Genomic DNA, 18,513 nt, shown 5'->3' with positions numbered 1-18,513 from the left:
TATCAGCATCAAAGTGTTGCCTCCCTAAAGTACCATCTTAGAATCATATCATATTAGGCTGCCAGGTTATAATCATCTATGCATATAGGTATTACATTACAGTTTGTAAGGGTGGAGCTCATTTCAACAACTTCATGTAAGCTACTGCTAGGTATCTTTACCTATAATATTAGCTGATTTATATTTGTATATACTACCTGAATCTGCAAAAATAACTTAAGTTATCAAATAAATGCAGTAAGAATAAAATAGCGCAATATTTTCCTGTGAAATGTAGTAGAGTAGAAATATAAAGTAACATAAAGTGGAAATACTCAAGTACCTCAAAAGTGCATCCAAGTGGGGCTACAGTCTACTTGAGAGTAAATGCACTTAATTACATTCCACCACTACATATGTTTGTGCAAACTATGAGTTATTGTTGTCACAGCTAAAGGCCGCTTTTCCCTGCAGACATTTAGAGCCAGGCTACGTAGGTTTATCATTTATTTGCAGTGTCAGTCTCAGACAACCGGAGCTACATCCTGTTCTCTCTCCACAGCATAAAGTGATTCAAAATACCAGATCTCGCGATATTTCAATGGAGACCTCATCTGTCTTCTATACTTTTTCGCTAAAATGTTTTTTCCGGTACATATGTTTGGAAAAGTCTTCAGAAATATTGTAAACAGCGTTCACATCCCGTTATAATTGTGTCATGAAAAATAAAACATATATTTTCATCGAAGTAGAGCTGACGAGGGAGCAGCGAAGGTGGCACTTCTTGGAATGGAATGCGTTCTCGCGAGATTTCATTGAGTTTACTTGAGTAAATGCCACGTCTTACCAGTAGCATCAACGAAGAGAGAAATAGTAGCAGTTTACCAAACATACTGCACGCAGAACAGAGAGTCATCCAGCGGCCCAGCAGGCAGTGATATCTGACACAATCCGGTAAGAGTGAATTGTTTGTTTTTTCACTGTGTGTCGCAGTAAGTGATGTTGCCCCTGCTGCAGCAACATGTTAGCAAGCTGGTTGCTAGCTAGCTAGCCAGTGAAGCTGGGAGGCTTTCTGTACAACTTGTGGAAACCGGTGATCAGAGGTCATTGTTTGATGAGCGGGGCTTTTACTGTTGACTGTGAGATTAAAGCTAACACTTTTCAAAGCTACGAGATTATCCGCTTTACCCCAAAGTCCGATGTGTGAAGCCAAGTCTCAAAACAAAGCTAACTGTAAATCAGACTGCAATGAATGATGGTTGAATTAGCTAACAAGGATTGTGTCGTTACAGTTAGCACAACCTGCACACATCAGCAGGTTATCGTTGGCTGCTACTATTGCGTATACTGTTCACAGTATTACAACAGTCTTATGAATACGTCAGTTATAGCACAACCTTAATATACCGCTGGAATGTAACCAAGAATTTGAGTTTTGAGATACTTATACTTAACTTGTGTATTATTCCTGCTACATTTTGGAAGCCAATACTGTACTTTCAGCTCCTCTTACTGTATATAACAGCTGTAGTTACTTTTGCAGATTCTGATTATTAATACACAACATCAATCAGTTAATGAATAGTAATGCATTGTTATAGCCCTACCTTTGCCAGCTGCAACATGAAAGTAATGAACACTTTAATGTCCAAAATATTACAATCCAGTGATTTAATATATATTATACCAGAAGGGCCATTTTACTTTTACTTAAGCGGGCTTTTGGTGTGTGCCTTGTACTTATAACAGAGTATCTTTACACTGAGGTATTGCTGCAGCAAATGCATCCCCATTTTGAGCCACAGCAGTGGCCAGATTGAAATGCAGTTTAAAATACCTGCAATGTTGGCTCAATAATACAAACTGGCTGATCTGGTGAAGAACGGAAAGCTCTACATACAGATGGATTTTGCTCCCAGTCTCACTGAAGATGCACTGGTATTGGTCACCAGGGGCGGACTGGCCTTTAGGAAGGTCGGGAAGACTCCCAACAGCTTGTCTGTTCTCTGCAGAACTGGCCAGTGACGATAGAGTTATGTTTTTCCACTTTCTGATGTCAGGAATTACTGACATGAGATACTTTTTATTTGTTCAATTTTTGTGGGACTGCATTGGAGCTTTTCATTATATATTTAAAAAAAAACAAAAAAACATTGAGCATCTGAGCGTGCATGTACTTGTGAGCATTTGTAACTATTTTAGCACTCTGTTGACTGAGTGTGCATGTTTTGGTACAGACGTTTACTGTATCAGCTCACCTAGGTTTGCCTGGCCTGGTCTTGTTTTGATTCAGTGCAGTTGAGACATGTTGTAGAAACTGAGCAGGGAGGTGTCAGAAAGACGTCATAAAGTGTCTTAAGTGTCTTAAATGTCTTCAACATCACCCGATTCTCTTCATGCCTTAGTGTTAACATTACTGCCAAAAAAATCGTTCTCTCCATTTTAAAGTCCAAGACTGAATTTCAGTCCCAGTACATCCCTGTTGATCACTTTAAACCGATTTGGTGGGAATCTGAACGACTTTTGACTACATACAGTGTGTGATGTAGTGTAACTGGAAATGCATCTTTGCCTGTAAGAGACAGCCACATATTCATGTGAGTGTACCACAGCACACTCTCCAAAGATAGTTTATTTTTTGACATCTAACATGTTGGAAAACGTTTTTAGGTCCTACATTACACAAGGTGAGGCACCAAAAAAAAAAATCACTGTAGCTGTATTTTTCCCCTTAAACTTTCCCCTTATCCCCTTGACCACAGTTTCCCACAAATAAAATAAAATCACTTAAGTATTTTCAACAGTTAATTTCCACACAGTTGCACAGATCAGGGATTAGATAGGCCTAAATGTTGCAGCAGCTTGTTGCCCCTCATTATAATCACACCTGTTGCAATTGCTGGAACTGCCGTCTTCCCGTCTTCCTTGTGCTTTAATATCACAGGGGAAATATGGATAATTTTTAGGCCTAGGCACACCAAAATGCAGCAAAGATGTGGCGACGAAGGCTGACTGTGTGTTGGCCATAAAAGTTGCACTTGAACACACTGCAAAGACTACAGCCAGCAGCCAACTAGCATGTATGTTCTGCCCCTGTGTGAGAGGAAATAGCTCTCTGCACCAGCAGGTGACGGTACCCCATGGGCGGTACTTTGTATTCCTTATTAAAGAATGGAAACAGGAAAACCGTCAGGACAGGTTCAAGACGTTGGGTAGCCAGTTAGGTCTTTTCTTGAACTGATTTCTACTCACCAGCCCTTCACTGAAAGAAATCAGTCACAGATGTGTTGTATGGTGACTGAAATTGCGTAACCTCTCAAAACAAGTAACACATGCCATAAAACAAATGGTGTATTCCTCCTCAATAGTCTAATGTGTGCATAAATGGATATGAGACAAGTATACTAAATAATGTGGACAAGCTCATGGTTAAATTTAATTATGTATTTTTTAAATTCACCATTAAAAGAGTGATAGAAAATTAAAGATATAGGTTTATTTGCATGACAGAAATCATGTTTACAATGAAGCAAGGCAGAACATTAATCATTTTTACTCAATTATGTGCTGGAGTGTTTGTGTAAACAGGGCAGCTGAGTTTAATCGTCAGACAACCTGTGTGAGTATTTTTTAATTTATTCTGTGTCTTCTTCACTCTTCCCTTTGTCATAGGGGGTAATATGGGCTGTATACGTCTGCTGGTACTGACACTGGCCACATCTGCAGTACTCCTGTTAGTCTCCCATTCGACCAACGCTCATAGTCATTCCCATGGCGACCATGGCCACGCCCACTCCCATGGCCACCATCACCACCATGGCCATTCCCACGAAGCAGACGATCATAACGAAGGAGTGAGGATGTTCCACGGAGCGAGCAAGTGGAGCGCAGAGGCCAACCTCCCTGTAGAGGAAGAGGAACACCACGGGCACGCACACTCACATGATCACGGGCACGCACACTCTCATGATCACGGGCACGCACACTCTCATGATCATGGGCACGCACACTCTCATGATCACGGGCACGCACACTCTCATGATCACGGGCACGCACACTCACATGATCATGGGCACGCACACTCACATGATCACGGACATCAGGAGGATGCCGTCCGGGTGCACAAGGAGGAGAGTGGACATGGACACGCGCACGGAGGGGAGAGGGTGAAGAGGGAGGCAGAAGGAGAGAAGAGGGACATAGTGGAGCTGTGGACACAGGTGTGGTCATGGGTTAGAATGGGAACAATGGGTTGCCTGTTTGAAATGTGGTCAGGAATATCTGTCATATATTGTTATTATACTTGGAAGGAGACACACAGGGTTTTATCCCCCTACAGTAGATATCAGTGGTGCCTCTCATGGTCACACTTTATACGGCTTTACAGGGTGTCTGCAGGTCCTTAAGAAGTCTCAAAATGCCTTAAATTCAGTTTTATAAATATTAGGCCTTAAAAGTTATTAAATAGTGTTAAAATTAGAATTTGTAAGGTTTTAATCGCTGCAAACTTTTTGTCTATTTTAATTTATCCATCTTTGAATTTCTTTTGTCAAAATCAGTCAAGTTCTTCTATGGGCAAGTCCACATTTCTGATATCATATATCTTAAAATCTACCACTTTACTACCTTTACTTTATACTTGCACTTACTTGTCGGCAAAAAGTAGATTACCTAACCTACTCTAATAAACATATTCCTACATAAAACCTACCCCTGCATGGGACTACATCTATACTACTTAACATTATATTGACCTGCAGCGGTTGAAAAAGGAAAATGATTTTGAATGATTTGTTAAAAAAAATTACATTTTAAATGTGGTTTAAAAAAATTATCTGAACTGGTCTTTAAAACAAGGCCCTCTGCAGTTCCTTTACAAGTCTTGAAAGCATTGAATTAATTATTTTAAAATTCAGGCCTTAATTGGTAATAAATATCTTCAGTCTTACAAAAGGTGGGGATGTGGGAATTGGGATCGTTTTATTCTGATGTTGCATTTCAAAATCTCAAAATAATTGGTTACACTACTTTTATGTCTCTGCGACGGTGATAGCTGTGGCTGGAGGCATTATGTTCTTGGGTTGGTCTGTCCGTTCGTCCATCTTATTCTTGTGAGCTCGATATCTCAAGAAGCTTTAAGGGAATTTCCTCAGATTTGGCACAGACTTCTACTTGGACTTAATGATGAACTGATTAGATTTTGGTGGGCAAAGGTCAAGATCACCTTGACCCTGCATCTGTCTCATTCTCATGAACACAATATCTGAAGAACACCTTGAGGGAGTTTCTTCAAATTTGGCACAAATGTCCACTGTGACTCAGCAACAAACTGATTAGGATTTGGTGGTTGAAAGTCACAGTGACCTTGCATTTGTCTCGGCATGAGTTTACTTTACGCAAAAGTTTTTCAAACCCGGCATGATGGGAATCAGAACAGTTGAAATACACGTGCAGAGTAAAGAACAAAACATCGCCAAGAAAACCTGCTAACAAACACCAGGTATTTCCTAGTTTAGTTCTACCCTCATGTTTGCCATTTGCCCATTACTTAACTTTTTCACTGGAACCAAACAACATGTCACATGTTCCAATAACCATTTGGGCAAGATTGTCCAAACTCTACACCACTTATGTCATTTAAATTTAATCAGAAATGTTTTAAAAAGTATTAAATCTAACTTGTCTTATGTTGTAGGAACCTAGTTAAAACATTACAGTGTCTGATGATACCAGTAGACACCCTGCTGTAGTAAGCAGCCCTCAGGTTTGACTGTATGAATGTCTCCCTCCTCCCATTCGGCTACATAGTTAAAGTAAAAATATGTCAACCTGCTTAGATGAATATGAGCAGAAGGCTGTTTAAGATGAGCCAGTTCAGTTCAGGAAGCTTGAAAAAAATAAAAATACAATTTGACACTTGAAAAGAACTGTTTAAAATATCTGGAAATTTGCTCATGCTCACTGGTATTTTCCTTCCTGCTGAGAGTTGGATGAGAAGATTGATAGCACTCTCATATCTGCCCGTTCAGACTCCAGGAAGTCACAGTGTGTCTGGCCAAGAAGTAGTCAGGCACATAATTCAGGCTAACTGTTCAGCCTCATATTTAACATCTCATCTTACTCTCTGCAACAAGCTTTTCTTCTCCCCTTAAAATGTCCAACTATTCCTCTGAGGGCTCTGCAGGCACTCATCTAGTCAAAGTGACAATTAAAAGCCAGAATTTGTAGTGACTTTTCATTATCGCATTCTATTGTATTGTTCATATTATTTTGTCCACCCAAACACATAATAATTTCGACTCCATTACTGCAAAGTAAATTTGACTTTTGCATGGCCAAAAACTTCCCAGTCAGTTGTATTCCTCCCAGGAGAGGCTTTCCATGTAATCATTTATCATATATTTGACCCATTGGTTCTGATTGATAACAATATGACTGCTGTTTTACTCTCATGTTGAATTGCTGATTATGATACCAATGAAAAATAAACCTCCCTTCATCCCTGTCCGCAGGCCATCGGAGCGACCCTGTTGATCAGCGCTGCTCCTTTCCTCATCCTGTTTCTGATCCCAGTTCAGTCCAACAGCGACCAGCACCAGAACCTGCTCAAGGTGCTGCTCAGCTTCGCCTCAGGTGGACTGCTGGGTGACGCCTTCCTGCACCTCATCCCACACGCTTTGGGTAGGTAGTAGATCAGTAGAAGTCACTTACCTTTTTCACCCATGTAGGATAACTTGAAGCAAAATGTTTTATTTAGGTGCATTTGTAATGTCAAATACTGTACTGTACTATATTCCTGATTCATCAGCTCACAAGAATGCTACAACAGAGAAAATATGTATAATCACACGTTTTGCTCCACAGCAATTTGCAAACTTTATACGGATACAAACAGTATTTTCAGTCAACTAGTGACAAGAGCAACCACATGCTCATTGAAAACATCGACACTGTAACAGGATCTTCAGTTTGTCCGAGTTCAATGTCTGTTTCCTCTTGTTGTATTTGTTGTGCACAGAGCCCCACTCTCACCATGGAGGAGAAGATCATGGACACTCGCACGCAAATGAAGAGTCACATGACCACGGTCACTCCCACGGTACACAGTGTTACCCTTGTCTTTCAGTTTGTGTTGTCAGTGTTACCCTTGTCTTTCAGTTTATGTGTTGTTACTTGGTACTCGTTATCTCAGAGGGGCAAAAATCATACATATACAACTTTCAGCTGTATACTGTAAGGAGTTGGCATGTGACGTTACCAGAAATGTATTAGTTGATACAAATGCCACTGAAATTCCACAATTCTCGATACCCAATTTGATATTACGGGAAAAAAAAGAAAGATAAATCCCATGTTCTTAAACATACACTCCTTTATCAAGGACTTGTGGGCAAGGCAACATATTAATATATGTACTACACTACATATTTCTGCTCTGTTGTCATTGTTGTTCAGCTCTTGTACGTGTAAGATAAGAAGCTTGGTCTTTTTGGTAGGCTATTTTTCCCGCCTCTCTTCCACTGTGATTGGGCAGAATGGTAAGAAATAACTGTGACATGCGCAGGGTTTTATCCAAAGTTTTTTTTTTGGGGGGCATTTTGCCTTTAATGGACAGGACAGGTAAGCGTGAAAGGGGGAAAGAGAGAAGGGGGGATGACATGCAGCAAAGGGCCACAGGCTGGATTCGAACCCAGGCCGCTGCGGCATCAGCCTTGTACATGGGGCGCCTGCTCTACCACTAAGCCACCGACGCCCCAATATCCAAAGTATCCAAACCAAATATAGTGCGCCGTGTAGAATAGACGCTCAGTGCCTTGTAACGCTGCTGGCATTTTTAGCATAGTGTAAATACACAGTGCTCACATTGCAGAAAATTTACGAAACACACTGGCCTTGAGAAAGAATGCTTTTCTTTTCAACCAGTCAAGGCAGAGCTGTCGCTGCCTCTGCACTTGTTGCTGTCTTCCATGTGTTGTAGTTCCATTCTAGTAGGCGGTCTCCTTCTTCCTTTGGCATTTCACGGCAAACTACAACACTTGTAGGTGTATACACTACCCCGTCAGGTCCGGAAGAATTGCATCCTCTATAGTACTGAAGAAAACTAAGTACCGTCACTTTTTCAGAATTTTTGGCACGGTATTGGTTCTTGTGACATCCCTATTAATGAGCAGAAGTTAACAGATGTGACATCGGTAGATATATCACACTCTGTTCACGTATCACAGTTTCAAGCTGTCTGTCCTCTGCCTGTACAGGAGCCGCCCACAGTCACATGATGTCAGTGGGTCTGTGGGTTCTCGGTGGGATCATCGCCTTCCTGGTTGTAGAGAAGTTTGTGCGGGCGCTGAAGGGAGGGCACGGCCACGGACATTCCCACGGCCACTCACATGGTACGGTGGTGCAAAGTAAAAGATGTTTATTGTCACACTAATATTTATCTGCAGAACAAGAATATTCTTAATTTGATGACATTAAAGATTGCAGTTTATGCCTCGTGTTATTTTGTATGTTTGTATAATTTTGTACAGTATGTTCAGTGTATTAGCCAAAGGAGCTAGTAACCCTAAACATTTATCAGCCTCTGTAGCCACTGCTCAGAATCTCACAGTCTATCTGGAGACTGAGGCTAATTTGAACTTGATGTAACATTTTCAGATGCTCCCAAGGAAAAGGACAGTGATGGAGAAGAAGAGAAGGAGAAGAAGAAGAAAGAGGAGAAAGACAGCAAAGACGAGAAGGTGCCAAAGAAAGAGGAGACAAAGGGGACAGGTGAACAATACCTTGATTTTTATAGATTTACATTTGAACAAAGAAGATAAACTAAGCAGCTCCCTCTGGTGGTCACTCACTGAGCTGCAGTGTGGTGGCATGTAAGATATCAGCAACTTTAAAACACGACATTTGACATCAAACATTTATAATTTTAGTTATTAAAACACCAAATTTACTAACTTTATTATTTGTTGTATTTTATTAAAGCAAAGTTTTCTGGGTTTTTTGTTTGTTGTTTGTTTGTTTGTTTGTTTGTTTGTTTGTTTTTTTTGCAAAATATACTTAGCTTATTTTGATCATTGAATAAAGATTGTAGTGGTTCCTGGATATATCCAGGAATGTGGTAAGCTGTTATTTGTAGATTTGTAGATTAAAAACATCTAGATGTTTATATTTAAACTAAATTTTAATAGTGATTTGGTATATTGTTTTGTTTATATGTACTGGTCCAGTATTGGCCTTGCAAAATCAAAACTGAAATTTGACTTTTATTGTGCCTTTTTTTTTACTGATAATGTATTGTGTTTTGAGAATGTAGTTTTATAGTGTAAATGTTGTAGACATGACAGAAGCAACTCTTTATTCTGACTGTTTTTCATTTTAAGAGCAGATCAATACTTGAACTGCTGCATTCTGTCCAAAACCACTCAATTAGAGAGGTGATCAAAATAAATAATATAAAATATATTCACTACTGCCCTCAAGCATTCCCACAACTGAATGAAAAAATGAGCATAGTGTCTGAAATCTGAATGTAAAACTCACTTAGAATTAAGACATGAAGTGTTAATCATGTTGAGTTTTATTCTCATCTTAAGTCATGTTTTCAGAAGCTGCAAACACTTGGCCTTGGCTTTTATAAAGGCACCATCAATTATAAATCTAACATCAGCATTTCGTTGATCAAGTTCGTCATTTGCCTGGAGGGGCAGAAAATTATAATTGTGCTACTCCCTGTGGGCTGAAACATGTTTGGCTTCATTTCAGTTACTTACGTCAGTGCAGGTATGTGCTGCTGGCATCATTATAAGTTTTCCAATCAGAACAGTGTAGCCTCCATCTCACAAACCGATAATACTCACCCCAGAAATGCTTTGTTATCTAATGACCTACATTGAGGCTGTCTGAAAACAAGGTCTTAATCAGCTCATTGAGTTCTTAACCTGATTTTTCTTCATTGTCTCTACTGACAAAGATATCAAGGTGTCAGGTTACCTGAACCTGGCAGCTGACTTCACACATAACTTTACCGACGGCCTGGCAATCGGAGCATCGTTCCTCGTTAGTCCAGCTGTTGGCGCAGTCACCACCCTCACCATCCTGCTGCACGAGGTCCCACACGAGATCGGAGACTTTGCCATCCTCGTCCAGTCTGGCTGCACCAAAAGAAAGGTAGTTGACTTCTCAAGCTTCAGGTTATAAAAGGCAAATCAAATTTATATAGTCTGCATTGTAAAATATTCCCGCCACTCTTCACCATAAAACACTGGGAATTGAGGCTGGATATCATTTAAAAAAAATACAATACCAGTAACTTTAATGTGACACAGATGCCATTAAAGTGCTTTATTTTACACCCTTTGTTCTACTTCATTCTACACCTGTGATATGCACAGAAACATTCAGTTGCGTAAAATGCCACTGCACTTTCAAACATTTTGGTGGCATATCAGCACGATGAACTCTGTCAAATACACATTATACAATTGACACAGTCTGTGTGGGTTGTAGGTGCTGCAGTAGTGGGCCAATCACATGTTGCAATAAATCAAACAACACCTGTGGTGATTGGCTTCAGAAGTATTGATACTACTTAGTACTGGGTTATTTTGATCGATACCTTAAAGGGAAATTTCAACCTGTCTCCTATCGTCCTAAATTTGTTTCAAGTTACTAGTGACATAAAAATAATAGTTAGAATGTTAGCCATTAGCCTAGATACAGCCGGGGCGCATTGTAGCGTCAGACCTGTTAAAACGTAAGTGAACGGGCATACCTGTCAAGTGTTCAAGTTAGTCCACTAAACAAGCTTTTTCTCCACAAAGAGCATCTCATATCATTAGGATAAATGTCAGAGAACATATAGAAAACAACATGTAAACGTGTTGTCTTACCTTACCGGTGTGGTGCCGTGTTTGTTTATCCATTTAGCTCTGCTTTCCAAAGCGCGGCCGAAATATATCTCGCCAGCTCTAGATAAAGCCCTGCTGGATACTAACGTTACTCCAGGTGGAGGTCACATCCAGACCTTGAAAATAAGGCTGCAACTGGTCCCATTCCTTGCAACAGAGGCATTCCTCACAGGTACACCACCAATCTCCAGAGCTATGCAGCATTGCAGCAGCCATTCGTCCTCTACCTGTTGCGCCTCTCTCTCTCTCTCCTCCTCCGTTCTTCAGTTTCACGAAGCTCTTCGTCAGTGTATCCTTCCAGCTGTTGCTGCTTGTTCAGGCACGCTATGAAATCGCTGCTTGTTCTCGTGATATTTCGGCAGCGCTTTGGAAAGCAGAGCTGTGGTGCGTTCCAGGCAACCCGTAACTCGTGGTTTCACAACCTGTAACCCGTGAAAGTGCACTGGAACGGCAGTCAAACCCGTAACTTCCCACCCGTGAACTCGTACCAAAGCAATGTACTCCCAGTTCTGACCTCTGACGTCATATAACCCACAAACAGATGCGGTGATGCTGCGTATGATACACAGTAGAATTTAGGACAATGTAAAACTGTCTGTTGAACTGTTTGTGCACCACAGAAACATCAGTTTGTCACGGTCACACTGATTTTGTGTTCACGTTTGTGGCTGTGCACCTGGATGGAGGTGGGAACTCGGAGATTTCAACTAGGAAATTTCCCAGTTCCCAGTTGTCTGGAACGCAGCACTAGATGATAAACAAACATGGCAGCACACCGGTAAGTTTTCTATATGTTCTCTGACATTTATCCTAACAATAGGAGGCGGTCTTTGTGGGAAAAAAGCTTGTTTAGTGGACTAACTTTGCACTTGAAGTATGCCCGTTCACTTACGTTTTAACAGGTCCGACGCTACTAATGCGCCCCGGCTGTATCTAGGCTAACGGCTAACATGCTAACTATTATTTTTATGTCACTAGTCACTTGAAACAAATTTAGGATGATAGGAGACAGGTTGAAATAAACCGAAATTTCCCTTTAAAGGTACTGATACCAACCCTTGTGGAAAACCCTGCCACATCCTGATTGGTAATTATATTGTACAACCATCCAGCTCCTTGGTTTTCTCATGGAGCCTAAAAACTCTAGAATTTCATTGTTAATGTTAAAATACAACACAGTTTCATTTTGAGAGTCAAAACATCCAGAATAAGCTGGGAGCAAATTTTAGGAATTTGGAGGCCCTTTAACAAAATAAGTGTGTAAGTACTAGGGATGGGCATTTAAAGGGATAGTTCGACATTTTGGCAAATTCGCCTATTGCCGTAATCCCTATAGTCATATGGGTAGGTACATTACCTTTAATTATCAGTGCCTGTTGTTCTGAGATCGGTGGGGCAGAGCTGCCTGCTGCTCGGTGCACAAAATGGAGGTGAATGGTACAGCCTCCTCTCTCCCTCAAATAACAAACTGGAACTACATGAAACTTCACTTTGCTCCATGTCTTTGGCTTGTTACCGCAATCTTTTACAATACATGTGTAAACCATGATTTACAACAGCACTCTGTAAACTTTTCTCAAACTTTCTGGTGTGTCCAGCTGACAATACTGCAAATGCAAGGCTGCAAGCAATAACAACGGCACTGTCTCAGCTGCGCATTGTGTCACTCCGCCCAGTGGTTTACTCAAGAAAGTAGTTTCGAGTATTTGCTTCATGTGTCGTAATGTTACTTAATTATACATTATTATTTCATAGCGTGGGGAATGCGCAAGCCATGTGTTTTCCACTAGAGCGTTTTGGAGTCATTTGATGGTGTATTTGGTTAGTTTTGAGGGAGAGAGGGGGCTGTACCGTTCACCTCCATTTCAGCTGGCAGCTCTGTCCCACCGATCTCAGAATAGCAGGCACTGACAATTAAAGGTAATGTACCTACTCATATGACTATCGGGATTACGGCAATAGGTGAATTTGCCAAAATGTCGAACTATCCCTTTAAGACTGTAGTAATCCTCTTCTTCTCTCCCATCAGGCCATGTGTCTACAGCTGGTGACAGCCCTGGGAGCTTTGGCCGGCACAGCTTGCTCCCTCTTGGCTGAGGGCGTGGGCGCTGCGGCGACCGCCTGGATCTTGCCGTTCACAGCCGGCGGGTTCGTTTACATCGCCACAGTCACCGTGCTCCCAGAACTGCTGGCGGGCCGCTCCAGTTTCGGCCAGTCTGTAATGGAGATTCTGGCCCTGCTGTTCGGAGTCAGTATGATGGTGCTGATCGCCGAGTACGAGTGAGACGCAGCAGTGTGGACACAGAAGGAAGAGGTCAAAAAACGGTTGAAAAAAAATGCTGGCTTTTAGTAGAGTTCAAGTGGATTGTTATTTGTCAGGGGTGTATTTTGTTTTTTTTTTATATTCTGTTTTGGGAAGAACACCACGTACTGATGGCAAATGGATGATTTTTGTTGTCTTGTGTTTTTTAGCAGCTCACAGTCACATCCCTGATTTGTGTTAATGTCTCTTTTTCGGCTCCATGGCGGGAGAGACTGAGAGCTAGAAAGAAACGACCTGATGGAAACGTTTTTTGAGGACTGCTTTGCCGTTCGCTGAGGGCCTCCATCAGGACAGGAGGTGAAATCTTCCTGTCCACTGGTCCCAGAATTCATTCACCGCTTTCATCACAGGGATCATTCAGCTGCAGTTTTACTGCAGTGCAAACTGACAGCCGGTTTCCTCCAAAAAGTGGCTTGAAGTAGATTTATTTTCCAGCCACAACACTAACCTTTTTTAAACCTTTCAGAGTTGGCTCAGTGAATGAGCAAAGAAAGCAAAGATCTGTCTCAGTTGTTTTCACTACAGTGACCTGCTCAGTTATACGTGTTCAATGTCTGTTTCATTGGGAGATGTTGAATGTTAATATTTTTACATTCCACAAAATAAAAGTAAATGTTGTGGCTTGAACAGCTGTACTCAAATAGCACCATGTTTACTGTCAAATCATTAAAATCTTTATAAAAGGAAACGCCGTTTCAACCTTTAACACTCCTACACAATCTGTTGTTTTTTGTTCCAACTGAAGGATGATAAAGAACGCTGAAAACACTGACAGCTGTGATGAACATCCCCAATAAAGGTTCATAATTTTCAGTGATAACTTTTCAGCATATTCTCTTACACATACTTAAAAATATAATGAACTGTGATCTACATGGTTGAATGGCCTGTTTGGAGAAAAAAAAAAAGACAACTGATAATTTCATCTGCTCCTAACCTTGTCTGAAGAAGAGTGTTTGGCTCAAAACGTCACACACAGTACTTTTGCGATGTGCTAAATAAATGCACGTGAACTGGGAGCATCAAGTGTGTGGACTATCCTTCTTGACGATCTGCTCTTTACAGACTTGACCACAAGAGGGAGCAAGATGTCCTTATTGTTTCTTTAAGATGCATGACAGGTTGCATACACATTTCAGGAGTATGAAAACATTTCACCTGATACCTGTCATGCAGAGAGAAGCGTTACACCCACGCTGACATATGAATGGGTTATGTTGCTCTGCTACTGTAAACTTTAACTGCATACTTTCTGCACTTTTCTAGTTAGTTTTAACAAAGGTGTTGAATTTTGAAATTGACTTCTTGAATGTTGATTTCCATTTATGTAATGAGTTATTGATATTTGTTTTTCCCTGAATCAGATCTAAAGATAAAGGTTGTCTTACAGTGTAAAGATCGTAAAGCCTTTTACAGCAAACCTGTGATTCTGGACAATACGGATAAAATTAATTTGACTTGAAAATGTATTTAAAATATTAAAATATTTTCAGTGGCATCAATGGGCTTAGGTGCTGTACTTAAAAAACAGTAAGATTATGCATCTAGGTGAACCCAACAAGTTTTTTTTTTTTTTTTTTGGACTGAATAGGTTACAGCAAGCCTAGCTTTGCTTATGAGGCCTTCAGAAAGGCAAAGTGATATCAGTTTGCGTCACTTCCTCCCAAAGAATGATCTCCCCTCTCAGACAGTATAATTAGAAAATTTTTGCTAGGCTTAAAGAAGTCAACAAAAATATTTTCTCCTATTTGTCATTGAATGAAATAAAAGATCTAAGATTTTTTTTCTCCTCACAAATTTGATTAATTGCGTTTCAGTTAGTTTCACTTTGCACCTTTCCCCAGAAACTCCATCCACCTGATACGTGTGGCATATTTAAGATGCTGATAAAACGGCATCAGTGGTACACACGTGTGGCTTGGGATGGTCACAATAAAAGGTCACTAAAACGTGCAGTTTGACACACAACACGATGCCACAGGTGCCGCACGTTTTGAGGGAGTGTTCCATTGTCATCCTGACTGGATGACAATGGCAAAGACCATGACTGTGAACCAAATGTTTATCTCACTGTCATTACCCAGCTCCAATAAAGTTTCCGTGAATGTCTCCAGCTGCCCTGACAGCGGATGACGTGTAACCACAACAGCCCAATATCTCTACATCCAGCGGCTCCACCTGCAAGATTGTCTGATTACAACTGACATACACGGGGCAAGGTTGCACGGGCGTCATGTCACATAAGCGGAGCGGGGCTCTCACCTGCTACACACACTCCATTTGCAGCTTGCAGTGGTTGTCTGCTTCACTGTGTGTGTGGAGTTTTACCAAGTTTAATGCAGTTGGTAATGGAGTGCTTGGAGGTGTGAAGAGTGTGTTAAGCAGCATTGAATTAATTAACTGGATCATTTTGACAACATGACACATTCATATATTTTTATGTGAAATGTAAAAATACTCAAAGGGTTGCTCTGCTGCTTCTGGTACAGTGACGTGTTCATTTTTATCACTTATAAACAGATCGGTATCGTTTTCTTTTTTTTTTTTGCACAGGTCTGTGTAGTTGTTACCTGTTTTTACCGGTATAGTCTGTTTAAAAAGGATTAAAATGAATTTCTCACAATGCATGCAGCAGAGCAACCTAGTATTTTTTTTTGCATTTCACATTTAATTGTCTCAATCAAATCAATGCATCCTGTTTCAGCTGAATAATTCAGTTTCAATTCACCCATCAGAACCCAAATGTGTCCTAAACACACATACACACACACACACACACACACACACACAAAATTGTAATGGTGGATTTCTTCCGTCAATGCACTAATTTGGAAAAACAAATCCAAAACAAAAATAACTAGGATACTTTACTGTGTTTTGTTTTTTCCTTCCATTCCAATTGACAAAGAATCTTAATGCAGAAATCACCTAACAGTAAAAATGACAATAAATGGCCTTGACAGACTTTTTTTTTATTTTTCAATAAAAACACAAGTTTATTTTTCATGAAGAGTTAACGCACATCAGTCAGTTAAATAATGTTTTAAAACACATTGCTTATCCTCCTGAGGGGTCCATGTCATTGGTTCGACAGCCCATTGGTCCGACTGTCTGCGGTGCTGAACGGCTCGCGGCAGGCGTATGGTGCGCTGCGACCGGCTTGAGGCGGAGCAGGCTCACGGCTTATGTGTTTGTCACTTTCTTTTTCATTTTAACCCACACCATGATCTTTTCCTGACCCTAACCAAGTGGTTTTTGTGCCTAAACATAACCAGACCTTAACCACAGGCATCATGATGATTTCGGAACGGACTTCGGAACAATGAGTTTAATATGGTCGGAACAATGGGATGTCGAACCAATGGGCAGTTCCCCTCCTGAGAGCCTGTGTCCTCATGTGAGGACATTACATTTTGGGTTTACTGGACCTTATACTTCATTCTGCTTAAAGGTAGGATCTGGAGGATTTTCAAACAAAACAAAATATAGACATATACAAATGAAATCCTGCTTAATCATCACCTATGGGCTTCTACTCATGTGTGGTGGTGACTCTGTTTGCAGAGCTCCTGCCCTTTAACTGTATTTTGGTGTTTTTGGGAAGCTCGGACCGCTTCTGGGCGGAGATTTCCCCAGCCAGTGAGAGAGCGCAGGTGCCGTGCCCGAGCGTGTCCGAGCGTGCACCAGCGCGAGCCTTGCCTGAACCTCTTCTGTGAAGCCTTCTTCCATACCTCCGGGCTCCGTACACCCGGGAGAGTTGAGCCTGATAGGAGGGGCCAAATTTGAATGTGTATTTACAAACAACAACTGGAAAATCCTCCAGACCCTACCTTTAACTTAGACCTCTTGTCGTCACCCATTTTTTGTCCCATCTAGTGGTAGTAAGAGCACAATACACTAATGTGTGGAGCTACATTAGGGTCAAAAGTTTTGTACTTGAAAAAATAAAATTTGCAACTGAAAATTCATGTGTTGATCTTATATTTTTTAAAATACAACAATGTATTCAAAATAAAAATAAGTGTATGAAATATTTTTTCAGGTTAAATATAATTTTGATTCACTTTTGTAATTCTTTTGAATAACTAATTTATTTTCACTTTTCACTTCCATATATATTACTGCACATTTTAGTGACCTTTTATTGTGACCATCCCAAGGCACACTTCTTCAAAACCTTTGACCCTAATGTAGCTCCATACTAATCCATGTAAAAACAAGTTGGCAGTCATCTCTGTCAAATCAGTCTGCAGCCAATTCCGACACAAAAGTGAACAAGGTACAAAACCTGATCACTTTTACAGTTGAAACTTGTTTATTTATGATTAATAATGTTTGTAGGTTGATATGGCAACAAATTTGGCAAATTTTAGCAACAGTGACAAGATAAGATGCTGTTAATTAGAAAGCACTTGTTTAAAGACATTGGGACTTTATCATCAGCTCATTGAAGGACATTGGGATTTTTTAACGTCTCGTTTGAGGACATTGGGACTGTACTGATCCCAAATAGCTAGGAGAAATTAGAAATACATACCAAACAAAGGTGAGGTCCCAGGAGGATATATATTTTGTATTGTATTTGTCATTACTATGCAATATGTCTCCAGAAAACAGTGTGTTGGAAATATCCTGAGGTGAATATTTGGTGTACATCATCAATAAACTGCTCTATAAGATGACTGTATCATTAGGAAATCAAACAGAACTGTATTTTCCTATTTAAACGGTGTTTCCCTATTAATTTTCCCGGTGACATTCAGATTCAAAGTAGGCTACAGATATTTTTGAAAAATTCCTGAGTAAAAGCTATAATTTTACTCATTAACTTAATAAACACAATGTTTGGATAAAAATGCAGCTATGTATGTGCAGTCTTTGTGGGCTCCCTGCCCTTCCTCACTTGATCCATGACACCCTCATGTACTTTTTGCTTTCTTTCCCCTTCCTTTCCTTCTTTCTTTCCTTTTTTTGGAATTCAACTTCCCTTTCCTGGGGAAAGACATGACAGTGTGTGTTGGTGCTCCAGCAGCATAAGCAGTCACTCACATTGGCTCGAGCTACATTTAGAGACAGCTTCTAAAGACTAAACCATTTTGGACTTTTAAGAGGTGAGAGGGGCCCTTAAGCCCCACTTGTGCCATTTCCATCAAACATTTTCGGTATAGTACCTTTGGCACCAAAAGTAACCCTTCAGACATGGACCTAGACCCTAGTGTTTCCACTGCAAACAGTACTCTTTCATGTGGGTGGGGTTATTGTCAGTCACTGCTCCATCCAGAACTCACTGTATTTAAAGATATATAC

At 40.6% G+C, this 18,513-nt stretch overlaps 1 protein-coding gene across 1 annotated transcript; it reads left to right on the top strand.

Moving 5' to 3' along the window:
• The first annotated feature begins 794 nt into the window (after nucleotides 1–794).
• slc39a7 (solute carrier family 39 member 7) lies at nucleotides 795–13,912 on the top strand. The gene is made up of 8 exons (XM_049601843.1): nucleotides 795–933; nucleotides 3,652–4,199; nucleotides 6,492–6,660; nucleotides 6,998–7,078; nucleotides 8,235–8,369; nucleotides 8,635–8,748; nucleotides 9,947–10,143; nucleotides 12,913–13,912. The coding sequence occupies exons 2-8, from the start codon at nucleotides 3,660–3,662 to the stop codon at nucleotides 13,165–13,167; spliced, it is 1,491 nt and encodes a 496-aa protein (XP_049457800.1). The 5' UTR covers nucleotides 795–933; nucleotides 3,652–3,659; the 3' UTR covers nucleotides 13,168–13,912.
• The last annotated feature ends 4,601 nt before the right edge of the window (nucleotides 13,913–18,513 follow it).

Source organism: Epinephelus fuscoguttatus, linkage group LG17 (genome assembly GCF_011397635.1).
Source record: "Epinephelus fuscoguttatus linkage group LG17, E.fuscoguttatus.final_Chr_v1".
NCBI classification, from domain to species: Eukaryota; Metazoa; Chordata; class Actinopteri; order Perciformes; family Serranidae; genus Epinephelus; species Epinephelus fuscoguttatus.
This window is presented reverse-complemented; position numbering and strand designations above follow the sequence as displayed.